The sequence below is a fragment of the Accipiter gentilis genome, chromosome 32, assembly GCF_929443795.1.
Source record: "Accipiter gentilis chromosome 32, bAccGen1.1, whole genome shotgun sequence".
Classification (NCBI taxonomy): Eukaryota; Metazoa; Chordata; class Aves; order Accipitriformes; family Accipitridae; genus Astur; species Astur gentilis.
In genome coordinates, this window is record NC_064911.1 from 4,702,602 (window position 1) to 4,720,799 (window position 18,198).

Consider the following 18,198-nt stretch of genomic DNA (forward strand, 5'->3'; position numbering starts at 1 on the left):
GAGTATTAAATAAAATACTCCACTTCCTTCCAGGAAAATGGAGATTTAAAAAAAAGGAAAAACTTCTGCCATGGAAAACTTTGTCTGACTTTTCATGCAAGTTGAGCATTCAGACATTATTAGTAATGCAAAACTTACTGCTGCCCAAATGTTCAAGCTTCTAAATAACTGTAATTGGTATACCTGATAATGAGCAGTCTGCCAGTGTTACCTATTTCCAACAAACACCAAAATGAATAAGGTAAATGATTAATACTCATAACCTGGATACTGCCCCATAATGATTACAGAAGTGTGCTGCCTTTTAATAGCTCTAGTGAAAGCAACGAAAGAAAGAATAATTTAATATCATGATTATGTGCACTTTAACTTTCGGCTTAATGGATAACCATAATCACTTTATACTGAGAACCATCTTAACAATTTTTTGTTGGTAATTATGCACATAACTTAATTGAGCAAACCAAGATACAGACATACATATTTGGGGATGATAGAGGTCTTTTTGAAGACCTCTTATGGCTAATTAGTCTTAATTATCTTAAGGCTAATTCAATGCAGACTTGTATGATTGTGGGAATAATATACAGTTCAGAGGGGAAAAAAACCCCCTACATTTGAGTAAAATGAATAGACCTTACTCTTGGTGTTTGGGATAAGAACTGCCCGAGTGGTATAATGGAGCTGGTGAGAAAAAAATGGAAATTGAAAGAGTAAAAGCAAGTATTGGTAAATCCCATATTAGAGGTCATATTCCACAATAATTAACACATCAGGAGTCTTGGAAGTAAGGAAAAGAGCAGAATATCAAGTTTTCTGTTCCTAACCCCAAGCTATGGTGCTCATACCTCGGCCTGTGTTTCTTTAGCTTCTCTGTCTCTTCTTATTCCCTTCCTTGTCTTCAACTTGTGATATTAGTTTCCATAACAATCAAAGAAGAAAAATCTGCAGCTTCTACAAAAGGAAAAAAGAAATTACACATACCCCCCCACCTCCCCAAGATACATTTTTGTCTGTTCTTTTTGCTCCAGCAGTTACAGCAAATTTGGTTTATAAGTATGGGAAGACTTAATCACTCTACTAGAAACATAATTAAAAACTCAATTTCCCATTTAAAGCCCATCTGACTAAACTCACCAGGTAAGATACCACTCAAGTCAAATAAAATTGACCTCTGTATGCCTATGTAGCGCAGCTTCAGTGTTGCAACAAAGCTTCTGAGTATTTGGCTCTGAATGCTTTGCAAATGAACATGAGAAGGACAAATTTCATGATTAACATAGGAGGCTGTCAGAGCAGTGAATTTATTAACTTTTTAGATGACTTTATGTTGAAGGCAGAAAAGTGTGACAGTAGTATTTCATAGAGGAGGAAGTGATACCCTTCACACCAGTATCTTAACCTCTGCTCCTGGTATACTGATGTGGAATATTGAAATGGTATCAGCAATTTCATTGAGAATCAAACTTTTTTTTTTGAGCTTGTAAGTTAGTAGCTGCCATCTTAAACAGATACTGGGTACCTTGATATCTCTCAGAAAATATTCTTGTCAACTCCAAACTTGCATTGATAGCCCTGAGATTTTTGCCCTCTGGTGCCAACTTACTGTTTGGAAAGTGGATTTTCCACTTAAGGAATTAATTTTTTTTTTTCACACAGTTTTTGACCAGGAATTCATGTTGTCCTTGGACAAAATATCTTCTGTATAGTAGGCCAAGTCTATAATGACCAGCTTGTTGTCATGCATTTGTTAATAATTTTGTAAGTATGAAGAAAGTATAGAAGTGGAATAGGTCATGGAAGAAAATAAAGTACATTGTGCATCTGTTACAGAACTTTAGAATTATCTTTACTGGTGCAAATTGTTTCTAGCAGAGAATATTTATTCTTTTCTTCTGTTGTCTTGTCCTCTGTCAGAGGGGAAGGACTTGTTAGCTTTCGCATTTGGGAATGTGAAATTTTCTGAATAGTTCTGCAAGAGTGCTGTATGAAGCTTGCAGATATTTTTATTCCTTACCTCTCAACAGGAGGATCAGGGCTGCCATATTTGCTGATTACTGCTTTTTTTTTTTCTTATTTGGCTATTTTGAGTTTTACCTACGGATGTTTGTGGCTTTGAGAAAATAAGCAGAACCAATTTGTTTGATCAGTATTCCTGACTTCTTCCTGCATTTTAGAGCTGAAGTCAGTGCTGAGCAGATAAAAATTGAAGTGTATGATTTGCTGCTTATTGGGTTTCAAGGCAAACTTTATGGTAAGAATTCATTATTGAAAATGTCTGGTGATAGCTGTAGCTGATATCTACAGGCTTAGATTAAATAAAAGGAATTGTAAGGCAAATGAAAATGGTAACTTGCAATGCTGATGTAAAGGGATACTCAGATTGCTTGAATTAGACTGCTTGGGAAGAGATTTTCAAAAGCAGCCTTACAGTTACATGGAACTGAAGGTCTTGTATCTGGGTTCTTGGATGCCAAGGAGTTTTGTTTCTTCAACCAAGGGAGATTTTTTTTTTTCCTCTTCTTCCTTTCTCCATATGGTTCATCACTTAAACAACTGCATAGGATTTATGAATCCCATGAAAAACTATGAAAAGAGAATACACAAATATTGTTGAATTCCCCAAGCTGAGACTCAGATGTTGTTGAGTTGAAGAGGTGGGACTGAAAGTAAGATACTGAATGTTATCAAACTTTTAATTTTCAGAGCATTGCGAGCTGAGTAAGAGACTGTTCTAAGATACCTGTGTAAAGTTTCATACAATAATTAGAAAAACACAGGTAAATATATTTATTTTCATGTCACTGTAGAGGAGAAGAGATCACAACCTCATTAAAGAAGGTAGAGTTCAGTATTTACAAATCTCTGAAGAACTCTGACAAGAAAAAATAGTGTTGAATGTTTTTTCTCCATCTTACATTCAGCTCCAAAATGTAACTAGTTTATCATTTCTGTATGCTCAGGTTGCTCTGTACCTCTTTTAGAGTTCTGTGGAACTGTGTTGTAAAGATAGAGAATTGATATGTGAGTTAAAATAAAAAATTATGTTAAAGGTTTTGGTTTTTAAATGCAAAGACGAAGCAGCTCAAGGTAATGGAGGCCTGCACTTAGTAGGTTACATGAAATAGCGTTCTGTCACTTGTCTGAGAGTCACAGCTCTTTCTTTATTAATACATATGAAGTCATAGCAAATCTTTCTGAACATTTCTCCTTTGCCCTCCAGGAGTCATTGCGTAAGAAGATGCTAACCATCAAGAGTGGTTGATAGCTCACCAAAATAAAATTAACAACTCTTACAGGGTATGCAAAAGCCATAAAGGGTACACTTTATACTATAGATCACACACAAGGACAACCAACTTTTATGGCCCTTCGTTTGACTGGCTTAAAAAAACACCTTAATTGTCCAACAGGCGACTCCAGGAACGGGATAAACAGCGGCTTGATCGAGTGCAACCAGAAGAAGAACTTCAGTGGCAAAAAAAAATTCAGGAAGATGAAAAGCAAAAAAGGGAAGAAATAACCAAGAAGAAGGAAAGTGAGGATAAGGGGAAACAAGAAATGCAAGAGAAACTGAGTAAGCTTTTCCAACCACATCAAGAGCCAATCAAGCCAGCTGTCCAGGCTCCTTGGTCAAATGCAGGTAGAGTAAAAAATCAAGAAATGCTGTTACACATGCCTCTTGAACAATTCTTTTCTGTTTTGTCTTCCCATTTAATACAGAAGAATATTATGTTTCAAGATTGGATTGCTAGTCTTATTAAAGTAAATCATATATAGATTGAGCTCTAGACTCCGAAAAGTTGTTCTTTTAGGCTTCACTATTCTTCCTAAAAGTGTAGTGTTTAGCAGAGTATAAAGCACAGTTGGTGAGACTCACAGTGCCAGCTGAAGAGATAATCTTGGCTGTAAGTTGTAAGATCTTGATGCAAGATGTCAAAAATTATTTCTGTACTTTTCTTTACAATTCTTATTTGGGTGTGGAATATATGCCTTGGGATTTTTTAGAGTAGTAGCAATATGTCATTTAGTTATCCTTTCTCCTCTTTCCTCTTCCCCATGCATGTTGCTTACTGAACAAATGACTTGAAGTCTAAGATTAGTCCCCGTTTTTCTGCTACACACGATCACTTTCAGCTGTGAGTTTTTTCTCGGTTGCATCATAAATACATGATTTTTTCTATGAAAATAGATGTATATATCACAAAATTTAAAATATAATAATATTTTACCTGATGTTTAGAAGAGAAAATAGTAAGAAAATTGTATTTTAAATAATTCATTTTCATATTTCCCCTTGTGTAAAAGGGGGATAAAATACTTCAGACAATGTAAGGTTTGTTAATTTTTGTCTCCACTTTCGCCTAATTTTTCAAATATTTAAAAATGTGTTTTGATTCCTCCCCCCCCCGCCCTTGTATCTGTGTTTTTTTTCCTTTGCTCAGAAAAAGCTCCACTAACCATTTCTGCTCAGGAGGATGTAAAAATAGTGTATTATAGAGCACTGTATCCTTTTGAATCAAGAAGCCACGATGAAATTACTATTCAGCCTGGCGACATAGTCATGGTAAGAAGGGATTGTGATATTACTTGAAAAAATTACTTAAGCTTTTGTACTTGTGTGATTGAATTTATATATGGTAAGATTTTTTACAGACTTGAGAAAAATATTTCAGTGAATACCAAAATGATGTTATATGACATAGTAACCCTATTATAATAATGGATATCTTCTTACAGTTCATTGTAAGTGTAAAGTTTAAACATAATCTATAAGTAGATTGTATCAGTTTTAGTATGCTGAGCTGTGTGTGTGTCTGTCAATGTGTTTAAAAACATTCCCATACAGAAGTTATCTCAGTGAGAGATTTCTTGTCCTCCAAGGGAATACTGTAATTTTCTTTTGAGAGACTAGCTATTATGTGTGGAATCAAAAACCAGCTTTAATAAATAAAGTATGTTTCTAATAAGAAATTTACCTTTTTATAAAAATAGTACAAGAGCAGTGTAAAATCTCTAAATTGGAAAACTGCCTTTATTAAGAGAATGTGATATCCAATGTAATACTATGTGAAACAATTACACTAAGCTACAAGATGGCTACACTTCCGTCATGATCACATAAACATTAACATAGTCTATGTATGGTGGTGATAGTTCTTCAGTAAGACTGAAAATTTTTTATACAACTCTTGGTGACAGTTTTTGACATAATGATCTAGTATAATTTTAACTTGGAATTGTTTGTATGGTAATTTAGTCTGGTTTTTTTAATCTACTTAACTTTTGTGGGATACTCCTACATTTGTTTTAAAGAGGATATACAGTAGATAAAATGACATTTCTAAAAGTGGAAACTTCAAAACCTAAAAATTTGGTTGCAGATGTGTAGATATAGAATAATTTCCTTTTTTTAAAGTAGATGAGATATGGGGATATGGTCAGCCTATAACCATCATGTTAAACTCTAAAGCAATATTCTGCTTTTGTCTCTAATTCCGTCTAAAATTATAGTTCTGTTGTTAATGACTGCAGTTATTAAATGTGTATATTAATATTAATAAATTACTAGTATGATCTTCACATGTATATGTCTATTCATAATGAAAATTCCTAGTGTAACTGTTAAATAATACCTTGTTCACTGTGGGAAAGTATATTCATTGTAGTGTTCTACCCAACAAAATAGATTTTAAGAGCTATTACATTTTGGCACAGTTTAGTAAGAATGGATTTTGGAAAAAAAATACACTTTGTAGATTCTCATAAGTTGTAATGATAACTATTTTTTCAAAACCATGTATTCTGGGGAAATGAACCCTCATCTTTCAGCCTTTTTGGTTTGTTGCTTTTTTTTTAATCGATTGAGCTGTGTCACACTGAAGTGTTTGTGACATTAGAATCTGCTTTTGGAAAATAAAAGGCAAATGCTGGATTAGTAGCACTGCTGAATGACTCTGGATGAGTCCTAATGCCATTCTGAATAACAGTGCAATATGCTGTTATTCTGCATCAAGAAATAGTATTGGTCAGTCAGCTGTTAAATGAGAGATGATATAGGTACATGGGTCTCCTTAGGCTATTGAAAAATGCTGTGTTGCCTTGCTTTCTTGGGAAATAGATTGTCGCCTAGGCATACAAGTAGACTATTTTTTTCCTTGAGGAAGAGCGACCACTATTAGGTAGACTTGCTGGGAAATAACATTTTTGCCAAAAATATATGATTTTAAGGAGCACTTCACACATTTTAAATAGAGATTTTGAGATAATCTGAGTCTTTCTGTATGTTACTTTTGGACTTTATTTTAACTTACTCTACAAAAGTAGGGTAACTACTCTCAAGTTCTTTATTTAACTTACTTTTGACAATAATTAAACCTGATGGCTGATTCTTGTGGGATTTATCTCCTGCTCTATGGTAATTGCTTAAATGGGCTACTCTTAGAAAAGTTAATATAAGTAAGACACTTTTGTGAAATGTGTTATAATTCTGCCTTGCTTTAAATCATTGCTTTCCTGATGGAGGTTAAAAGGGAATGGGTAAGTGTGCTATATGACTGTTAGGAAGTCTATGCAATTTATTCATTTTCATAAATACAGATTTTGTTACCATGTAGCTTACTTGTTTTTTGAATTCACTTAGGGTAAAATTAACAAACTAGCTCGCATTGTCAAAAGTAATTTAAGTGCAATGGACCAGAACTTACTTTTGATAATGTGCATTTGGACTCCTAGACTCCTCGCTGTCCTTAAGTGTTTGTCATGTCCTGTGGTTCTAAAAGGTTCGAGTTGGTTATGTTTTTTGGAAAATAATAATTTGTAACCTTACATGTTGTGTCTAATTTATGACATAAATACAACTCTGTAGTTAAGCTGACCTATGCAGTTAGGAGCTTACTGTGTGCAACAAAGTAAGTATTGCTTAGAATAATTGTGTTCTAAAATAGGCAAATTTAGCACTTCACCATTTTAACACTTGTAAATGGCTTTGTGTGTGCAGGCTTGTGCAATCATGTCCTGTAATCATATAGCTGTACAGAAGATACTACCCAAACTGTAACTGCCATGAGCAAAGAATCCAGCTGAAGCCCAAATCCATTGACTGTGCACGTGGGAACCAGGCCTAAATCCTAGATGTAAATAGGGCTGCAGAATTTATTGTGTCAGAATGACTTGTGGCTTTAATGGATGTATAGCTTGTAAATAGTTTTTACAATGGTGTAATGCAGTTTTACACTGTGCATGAATCTTGAGACCTGTCTTGGTGGAAATGAGAGAGAAGGATGAGGGTTTATTCTGAAAGGAAGAGTATTTGCAAATTTGAGGAGGGCTTTCTTCTGCCTGACTTTGCAGTACAAGTTAGTTATCTGTAGCATGTACACGTAGGGAGGGCATGGGCTCTATTTTTTTTAATTCTTCCACTTTTTAATTACAGGATTTTTATATATTCTCTTAACTTGGATTTCTGCTTTCTCTGCTTCTTACCTTTCTATGTACTTTAAGTTTCTTTCACTGTAAGCTAGATTGATTTATAATCCTAACTATAACTTAACCAAGCTTTTGTCTGGGAACAATATTCTGAGCCAAGAAAGCATGCCTCTTTCAGGGCTCTGTCTGTTCAAGAAGTTAAGTTTCTATTATGTGTATGAATATATGTACATAATGTATGAAGTTCTTTTCCTTTGGATAGCTCTTTTACAAAGCAAGTCCTGCTGGCATTTGTTGCTGTTAGGCTCCAGCTTGAAGTAAATGAATGGATTCTGTTGTTGCTGATAATGTTTTATATAATCCATCTTAAATAAACTTAAGCATAATTCAGTGAAATACAGGTGAATTATTGAATTACTGAACTGAGCGGCTCTGATAGCAGGAGAACATAAGTTAAACAGGAAGTTCATAAAGAAGCTTCCATATAAAGTCTAAACCAAATTCATAATGATAGTTTCTCATCAGTTTTGTTAGTTATTGATTGTGAGAGTTAGAATGAATGTTCTTTGTATTAGGCACATAGACAGCCTCTGTATAGGCGTAATCAGCATATGGCCTCTGGCCTGCAGAGCTTATATTCAGCATTGTAACAGGAATTCCAGTAGTCTCAAAATATCTAGATCAAAAGCCTACAAGTGGAATAGAATTTAAATGGTCATTTAATGGATAGACAGTTGAACAAAACAGACGATGGTACTCTGTTTAGCTTTGATTAAATACTTCTTGTGAGAGTATTAGGGTTTGGCTTTGTACGTAGAGTGAGCATGTACCATAAAACAGGGCTTGTCTTTTTTTGTGCATGCACTGCTGGTGATACACAAGCCATGTCAAAGTGGAGTAGGCCACTACAAAGCCAGCCCTTCTGTTGACAGAGGTACTAACTGGACCTATTGCTTTTGCTGCTGAGTTGTGTTGCTGTTACTCCTGCCACTTATTTGTGTTCAGTTGCCAGAACTAAGTAGTTGCAAGCCATGGATCTGAAGTATGGTTGAGAAAATAAAAAATGAAACCACACACACTATAATTCACTATTCAGGTGGACATTTAAAGTCTAGTTGTGTTTTGGAAAAAATTAATCTGGTATAGTCTGTTGTGGGGACTTGGGGATGGTGGGTATAAAAATATAAGGAAATTGGAACAAATTAATTTTAAAAAGGTTCAAAGGAATATATTTAAAGTTCCAGTAGTGTACTACAAAAACAGATGCAAATTGTATTTTATATGAAAAACTGAGAAACCAGATATTTTATGAATTATAGAGTTAAAATTATCCTTCAAAGAGCCTTTTCATGAGTATACATAGAAAACTTAATTGGATTGAATAAGCATAAATTTGACTATCCTAATAGGCTGTTTTATGAATTATTTTAATGTAAAACTGTCTTCTAAAGAGACATTAAATCAGTTGTTAAAACCTTTTGGTAGGTTGTTTGGTTTTTTTTCTCTGCTTGTACAAAACATTTCTTTCTGAAAAATTGCCGTGGTTTCTGTATGACTGTGATTCATTTCAAAGATGGCCTTTTTAGAACATCACCATAACAGATTTTTTGGCTTTTCTGTTGTGATTCTTTTGTATGTTAGTGATTCTAGTTACGACTTGACTAATTGAATGACAGTAGAAACTATGTGACTAATATTACTGTTTAGATTATTCAACTTGGCATCAGGTGCTGATAATCCATTTCTCCCTCTCTCTCGCAAGATTAACCTGCTGCTGTGACCTTCCATCACCCATAGTGCTGCTTTAACAATCCTATTCAGTGCTGCAGTGGAAATTTTGCTCTGCACTGCAGTAAAACCACATTGAACTGGTCAAGCATGTAGTCTGTTTACTTCTGGGTTTGCTTTGAGTTAGTAGGAACTGAGACAGAATATGGACCCAACAAAAAGCAGAAATAATGGATTGTTTTGCACCAAAAGAGGGGCGTGGGATACAAATCACAATAGGAGGCAGTCAAAAAGTCAAGAACTGGCCTAAGGCAAAGTAGTCTATCAGCAGCTCAAACAAGTCGTCCAGGGACAATCAGAGGCAGGTTTGCTGCTTTGGTTTCAGTCACTTCTAGGAAAAAGAATGGTCTCACCTTTAGTCTGAAGAGACTACTTTGCACCATTGCCACAAATAACTTTTTTTGGCTCTAATTTTTTATCTTCAAACAAGCAGCTGGTCAGGTTATATTTTGTTAAAATCAATAGAGTAAATTTGTAGGTGCGTTTCCAACTGTAGAAGCATCTAGCTTCAGTCACTACTACATGCTATTTTTGTATAATGTCATATACTGGAAACTCTTTTGACTGAAAAGGATACTATTTCTTATTCCTTAGCTCATGAAGCATTCTGTTATCAACAAACCCCTCACATTGAATATGGATTTTTAGGAAATAGTGTCGGGTGATTTAGAAGTACAAATTTAGGCATCTCTAACTGCTGTACTGTTATCTGCCACAGTCAACTCTTCAGTTATGCTGTCATTTGAAACTCCTAGATATTTTGAAATACTGGTTGCTACTGGCCTAAACAGATGAGAGAAATTCTTGCCAAAAAACAGCCACTGTGTAGGGTTGGTCATCTGACTTTTCATGAGTGGGCTGGTTTTACTGCTGACTTGACCATTGCTGGGGAATCTGCAGCTGCACAGCAGATTGTTGTACAAAGTAGGTGTTATTTACCTGTCAAAGGTGCAAACCCTATGCATATGTAAGGGTTTGCTTGAAAACTGAGATTCTTTTGACCTATCAAAGAGATTAGATAGCTAGAACACCAAATTTACCAAAATTATTACCAAATACAATTATTGCCTTTTTTCTTCTAAAAAGTTTCTGTAACTGTTGTTGCCTTGGTGGGATTTAGCCACCATATCAATTCATTAGGGGTAGCAATAGTGAATTACTTTTCTTCTGCGATTCTTGCTGAATGTGGTTAGCTGCAGGTCACAGAATTTAAACTGATCACTTTTACTGAAATACCAGACTAAGGCAGTAGACTATCAGTAGAGCTTGGAGAACAAATGTGGGAAATGTTTAAGGGAAGTTAACAGGACAGTGTGAAATTTGCAAAATCTTAGCTTAACATGATTATAATAATCAATAAGTAGGAGTTAAAATACAGCTGCAAAAATAGCCCTGTTTCATCCTGCCCTTTATGGCTTGGCAAAGACATCGGGGTGAGGGAAAAGAACCAAGGCCTTCAAATTTATGTATGAAAACTTACTGTGGAATTTTTTTGTATAAATACATTAGCAAATCTGTGAATTTGTTTTGAATTGTTTGATGGGTGTTGTTTTTAATATGCTGTGGTTTTTTGTTGTATTTTCTGCAAGAGAAAATTTAGGAAAACTTGTTAAAAACGGCATTTTATCTTAGTTAAACCAGAAACATTCAATATTTAAGGGATTTCTCTAGAACTCACTTCTCCCAAGTCTGCTGTACTATGACAGACTTTCAAGCAACTGTTTAAAAACACATGCTTGGCTTATACATTAGGACTGAAATAAAACTTTTTTACCTCATCAGCAAGAAATCCTTTTGATTTTGGCTTGGGGGGAAAAAATAATTTAAAAAGTATTGCAAAGTAGTATTGTGTTGCAAAATGTTCCCTATCTGTTAATAGGCCATAGAAGGAATAGCTGTCAACATAATAATCTAAAGGTAAATTAAATAACAACAAAAAATTCTACCTAGGTGGAACTTCTATTTGTAATGAAGGTGTAATGTTTCTGTAACTAGAGAAAGTTAATTACTGTGGATGAGATGGATTGTTTTCAGTAAAAATTCCATTTGTATCTTATGTTTCTTAACTTTCTAACTTGATGCGCCTACAGGTGGATGAAAGCCAGACTGGAGAACCAGGATGGCTTGGTGGAGAATTGAAGGGGAAAACTGGATGGTTCCCTGCAAACTATGCAGAGAAAATACCTGAAAATGAAGTTCCAGCTTCTGTAAAGCCAGCAGTTGAGGCAGCTGCTGCACCTAAAGTTTCTGTGCATGAAACCACTACATCACTAGGAACTCCTGCTTCTACAGAGTGTACAACAACCGCCAATAACTGGGCAGACTTCAGTTCAACGTATGTTTGGGTAGTGATTATCATCTTAAATGTGGTGGAGTCCTTTTTAATCAATTTGACTGTGGTGGCAGTTAACACAGAGTAGTTTGTTTGAAGTAAAATATTTTTTCCATAGTAAATAGTTAAAATCGCAGCCTTGTGGAACTTTAATCATGCTCGCATCATATCTGCCTCCTGATATGCCCAGCATATCTGCAGTGCACATCACAAATGCGGACACATTCCTGAGTGAGGATAGTGAAATGGTAGAAATGCCAAGGTGTTCACCTTCCTTCTCTTAAATTAGTTGACACCAATCCTCATTGAAGGTTTCCAACTTGGTTTATGCAAAAAATGTTAATGAGAGTTAACATGAAAAGATGATTTATTAATTTCTTATCACAACATTAATAAGACAGATGCAAGTAGAATATATGCCCTTCCCTAGATGTCTTGTTAACTTAACTTAATGCTCCGTGCAGTACTATCAACCCTATGTAAATGGGGTTGGGTAAGGAATTATCTTATCTTTGACCATGTAATACATATTTATAAATTAAAATCTAAATATCTTAGTGCAATATTACAGTACATAATGTGTTCTATTTCAAAATTTTCATCAAATAGGTCACAGTAGCTTTTTCAGTTATTTAAACTTTTTCTGTTTTACTACAAAAAGTCATTTTTCTGAGGGGGGAGGGTAAGACTAAGTCTTGAACTTCCCAGAGATTTCTGGCACATACTGGATTTTATTGTTTTGAATCAATCATACTTTTGACAAAGCTGTTTCTAACCTAGGTGGATAATGCATGCTTTCATGCTTTTCATAAAAATTAATATTCCGTTTCAATACAAAGTGAGTCCCAGAGCATTTATACTAATACTACTATACTACTGTCCTTGACATGATATAGGGGTTAGGGATAGTTGTGGCCTTTGGACACTATTACAGTCTAGGTGAACAATAATTGATTACTCCAACTAATAACAGAAGCAACAGGCAAAGGAAACGTAGGTTTAAGACAGGTGCTTTGTTTACACTCCTAGAGTTTGGGGGATTTTGTTCATTTAAGTGGGTATTTGGAGGCAGAGATGTGGATTATGAGATTTAGTAGGCATTTTAAAGGACAAAAGATAACGTAAAAAGGGTAAGAGGTTGCAGAAAACTGAAGAGTTGAAAGAAGTCGGTAGGAAATAATTTTAAGCAAAAGAAAAAAGGTAAGGATTTGAATGAGAAGCAGCAAAATGGTGTATAAGGGAAAGGGATGTGAGAGGTCAGTGATGTGCAGGTGTGAAGATTTTAAACCAGTTTTGAAGAAACTGATGATTTTGGTATTTTTCTTTTAAGTTACCTCTTTCCACTGTGTATAATATAGACTGCACTATGTGGACTTCTGTGTATTGGGACATAGCTAAGAAATGCAACTAAATTACAGGAACAGCTGGCCTTAAGTAGCAAGGACAAGCAAATGTATTTAGAGATTGCCTTGTTAAGATATTTTTATTGTTAGCCTATATTTGATTGCAGTACTTCCACCTGAGAGTTATGATGCTCATGGATTATTCAAGTGAAAGAAATTAACCTAGAATGTAGAAATTTTTTTCTGCATAATCTTCCTGCATGAGTGTTTTTATTCAATTGAAAACAGTAGGAATTGCATCATTCTCTTTTTTTTTCAGATGGCCTACAAACACTAGTGAGAAACCAGAGACTGATAACTGGGATGCCTGGGCAGCTCAGCCGTCTTTGACTGTTCCAAGTGCAGGGCAGCTGCGGCAGCGATCAGCCTTCACTCCCGCTACTGTTACAGGATCATCTCCCTCTCCTGTCTTGGGTCAGGTGAGCGCCTATATTCATTAAAACTGTTCTGACCCAGCACAAACGTTTGGAAAGCAAAGTATGAACATTGACCATGCATTAAAACAGTCCCCTGAGACAGGTAAGCTATTTCAGTTTGGAGTGATGAACAGGTAGCGTACCTCCATTTGCAAAATCTGTGGCAGAATTTAACAAGAAGCAGTTTCTGTTCTGCTATTCTTTGCTGGCTTTTTTAGACTTTGGTGGTCCAGTCTTCATGTTTTGGCACGATGCCAGTTTTGAGTCACTTCCTTGGAGCTTTCCTGAATCACATGACAATAACCTTCACTCCAAAGTGGATTATGTAGTTAAGTAGAGTAGCAGATGAATTCCGTCCATCTGTTAAGGCATTTCCTTTTCCTCAACTGAACAACATACTGTTTTGTAAGTTAATGTGTTCTGAAAAATGCTAAATATCTTAGTGTCTTAGAGAAAAAAAAAGTTGGAATGCACAATGAGTAACTTGCAGCAAAACATCATCTTCCGTTAAGTTTACTTTAAGTCCTGCCAAAATAGCTTCATGAAGGTTTATTACATGTATATCTTAGTTGTAAAACTTTATTTAACTTGTTAAGCAAAACCTCAGATAATCTGGCATTGTATTGATTATGTGTTAGCAGATAGAAATCTAGGAGGACTATAAATATTTCTGGTATTACTTTGTAAGTTTCATTGATGCTACTTTATACAGTTGAGGGAGAGTCTGTATTTTGTTGCTATGTAAGTGGCATAAGAGTATAATTCCTTAAGCAGCTCTCGTTATGAAAGGTGGTGCATGACAGACTTTTCTCTTTTTTTTTTTTTTTTTTTTTTTAAATTTCATTAGGGCGAAAAAGTGGAGGGGCTTCAAGCACAGGCTTTGTATCCGTGGAGAGCGAAAAAAGACAACCACCTTAATTTCAACAAAAATGATATCATCACAGTTTTGGAGCAGCAAGATATGTGGTGGTTTGGAGAGGTTCAAGGACAAAAGGGGTGGTTTCCTAAATCATATGTGAAGCTTATTTCAGGCCCAATTAGGAAATCAACGAGGTATTTTATTTGCTTTTACTGTACTTTACTTCTGTATAATAGTTAAATAAATATGAAGAGTTGCACACTTGAATTTTAAAGTTTAGAATCTACTCTGTAAAAATGCTTTTTTAATGTGACTCTCTTCTGAGGGTTTTGACTTCCAGCCCTGGAAATTCATGTAAGAAATAAGAAAACTGTCCTCAGTTCTCCTTGGGTCATGCATCACCAACAAAAGATCTAAAGGTTAATGAACGGTCTTAATTTTATGTGACTTGCAACTGAAAAATCAGTGTATTGGATTTTATTAATTACAGCTATGTAAGTCATAGCTTATCTTTCCCTAAAATAAAAAGGTATACCTCAAAACTTAATCACTTATTACTCTTGAAAGATGAAACAATCAATATCTGGTTCTGTGTAATGTGAAGGCAACGTTAACAGTAGTAATACAAATGAGAATGATTTTAGATTTTTTTTTTTTTTCTCTGAGGGAGAAGAGGAGGTGCAGAAACTTGTGTATTTAAGGCAGTTACCTAAATGTAACCGTGACTGGCCATTGTACTTAAAAGCTTTTATTTGCACATTTACTGTCTCTTCTTTTAAAATGTGGGGAATTGCTTACGGATGCATATGTATTTTTTAGTTTTTTAATATAATAATAAAAATTTTTCTGAAGAGACTTAATTTCTTAAATAACCGTTATTTTCTTCTAAAGCATGGATTCTGGTTCCTCAGAAAGTCCTGCTAGTCTGAAAAGAGTAGCATCACCAGCAACAAAAGCAGCTATGTCAGGTGAAGGTAAGCATTTCAGACAGAATGGCATTAATAGTACTTTACTATGTAATTAAATAGAATAAGACTGCTTATTACCCAGAAACAAGCTTAGAATCAGATGTTAGTGTTTTAAGATCAGCTCTGTTAAAACTGAAGTGCAAATCAGTTTGCCTCTAGAATGATTTAAAATTATTATAGTAAGAATTTATATATGTTGTGTATATAGAAGAAATAATTTCACATGCCATTAAAATATCTTCTGTAGTTTGTACTTTTTCTTGTATAAATATTTTGGTAACAATTCCTGATCTGGAATGGGTTTCTGCAGAGGGCCAAATAAGTACATCTGTACAGGTACTTCATTTATGTCAGGAATTATTTATTATTAATGTCTCAATTTCACCCAAAGCTCATTTCCAATGTTTCATTAAAACTCTTAATTAAAGAAATTACAATCAGTTATATAATGTTGTGATCCTTATGGTCAAGGCTACTCCTCATTTTTAAAGGAGCCTGGGGCACAGACAGATAATTGTCAGGCCTCTGAAGGGCTTTAAAAGACTTGCATTCCTGGCTGTTACTGCCCTTCAGCTGGAGGTTAAGTCTCCACACGAGCTGTGTTAACAGACTGTGTGGGCACCCTTAATCTACTTCAGTACAGAGACAGCTAGGTTAATTTAAATCGCAGTCAGAGTAAATCAATGAATCTAAGTATGGGTTACGAATGAACATTTGTATATAATCACTACAGCACACCTTAAGTTTTTAAACTACAATTCTACATACGATTTTAAGTGAAAGAGTCTCTTTTGGTTACCGATGTATTTAATTTGCCACTGGCATGAGCACTACAGAAATTAGAAGGAGGGAATTGTAGATCCATGTAACAAGGAAAGTGAGATAATCAGTTATTTCAAAACACAACTAGTCTTGCTCACTACATATTTGAGGAAAAGCAATTGTAGAAATGCTAAGTCTTTTTTGTAAAGTATGGGATATCTCAGGCTATATGTTTGTATTAAAAAGGAGCACAACTTTTTTGATAAAACATTTCAAAAAAGCTGTATTTTTAAGAAATAATAAAGCATGGATTTAGCACCTTCTGTTACATTTAAAGGATTTAAGAAAAATTCCATAGGTATAGCATACATTATGATTGTTAATGTGTCTGTTCACATGTATGTGCATACAAACAGATGTGTGTGTTCTTCAGCTGCCATTATTAGACAAACCATGTCTTAGCTTTCATTAAGGATAGTAATTGTGGTTTGAATTCTTGCTGAACTTCCCCGAGGTGCTTTTTGGTCAGATTTAGTGTTCAAGCAAATAGAACAATTGCCAGCTGCAGGGGAACACTTGAATGTATTTGTTATGTATGCATGAAAGTCTTCCTGAAAAATTGTGAACTGCTCTTGGGTCCAGAGCTGGTCCTAGAAGCAGAGGATATATCATCTTCAGAAATTTGTTTTGTGCCCATATAAAGTGTGATAATGCTCAGTTAAATAAGGGTGTATCAAGTTGTATAGAAAATGTCACTGAATTGTCTGAAATTCTTCTTTGTAATAATGTGTGTAAAAATTTTTCATGTAGTTCTGTGACTGAATTATGCATTGCAGTTCTCAACATCAGTCTACTTTAGTGTTTTTGCACTTGAATACTAAGTAGTTGACTGTATTTTAACAAAACAGAACACATTCCGGCTTTGTTTTAACATTTCCCAGCCATCTGTTGCGTAAGATGCAATGAGATGTGTGCCCTTCATGCAAAGCTTCAAGTAATGAAAGAATTCATTGTATACGAGAGCCAAACAGCCTATGTAAAATGAAGACCGTATCTACAGATATTTGTATACTGAGACTTTCCATCCCCAAGACTGAAAATTCTAGTCATCAGCACAAACCAGAAAACATTGGGAAACATGTTTTCAGACTAGTTTCTGATACAAATTAATAATTTATGTACATTTTAATTATAGCAGCAAATTATTTTACCAAAAAGTAATCTCCCAGAAGCAGTTTTGCTAGATTGTATTTAGTTCTGATAGATAGCATTTTATGCATTAAAAATTGAGGTTTCTATGAATAGTAATTAATAAATTTGTCTTCTATCTAGCCCGTGGATAGACTATATTCTATTAGTTAGGTTTTGCAAATTATAATCGAGCAGTTAATCAAGTGTTTTCCCATGTTCTGTGTTTCCCTCTTACAGAGTATATTGCTATGTATACTTATGAGAGTTCTGAACAAGGAGACCTAACTTTTCAACAAGGTGATATGATTCTTGTGACAAAGAAAGATGGTGACTGGTGGACAGGAACACTGGGTGATAAATCAGGAGTTTTCCCATCTAATTATGTGAGACTCAAAGATTCTGAGGTAGAGACATATTGAAATGTTATAAAATTGAGCTGGGGGAGGTATGTTTTATTTGGTGTTGTAGTGATAGTTTCAAGTCAGTGGATCATAAGAGAATTAAAAATATTTTGCAGTTTTACTGAATGTGATATTGGAAAGGGAAAACAATAATAGTTGCATTTTACAACATAATGTCGTAAATAACTTTGTGCATCATATATTAAAATGAATCTTGCATATGTTAACTATTAACTTGGCTGTTTCATAGACACAAATCAGAATAGCTATTACTACTTTGTTCCCCAGGTGAGTTTTTAATGACTGAGTTGTATCTTACTGCCTTTATTTTTAAAAAAAGATATAGAGAGTGATATTTCAGTCTATTATCTTTTATTTTTTCTCCTATTATTGTTTTCTTGCAATCAAGGGGAAAAATTTCACAACAAAACTTGGCTAACTACTATATTTATTTGAAATCTCTTCACTGAATAATAGAGGTTCTGTTTCATCTGATTTTTAATCTGGAATAATCCGATAGAACATGTCTGTATTAAATTTTTTTTCTTTCTTTTTAGGCATTCTAAAGAAAGATGTTTTCTCATTTACATTCCTCATTTGTTTGACAGGATAATTAATCTACTAGTAGGAATTAGCTTAGAGTCATAGTT

The 18,198-nt window shown here is 34.7% G+C and overlaps 1 protein-coding gene across 6 annotated transcripts in view; it reads left to right on the top strand.

Annotated features, from left to right (window-relative positions):
• ITSN1 (intersectin 1) overlaps positions 1-18,198 on the top strand; it is a 143,226-nt gene that overhangs the window by 79,429 nt on the left and 45,599 nt on the right. For 4 of the 6 annotated variants that reach the window (XM_049834911.1, XM_049834914.1, XM_049834916.1 and 1 more), the window contains 8 exons: positions 3,414-3,643; positions 4,446-4,567; positions 6,526-6,540; positions 11,307-11,551; positions 13,211-13,370; positions 14,215-14,420; positions 15,118-15,200; positions 17,385-17,551. In XM_049834911.1, the coding sequence (XP_049690868.1) occupies positions 3,414-3,643; positions 4,446-4,567; positions 6,526-6,540; positions 11,307-11,551; positions 13,211-13,370; positions 14,215-14,420; positions 15,118-15,200; positions 17,385-17,551 (1,228 nt within the window). The remainder of the gene's footprint in view (positions 1-3,413; positions 3,644-4,445; positions 4,568-6,525; positions 6,541-11,306; positions 11,552-13,210; positions 13,371-14,214; positions 14,421-15,117; positions 15,201-17,384; positions 17,552-18,198) is intronic. The other 2 variants (XM_049834913.1, XM_049834915.1) reach the window with 1 other exon arrangement.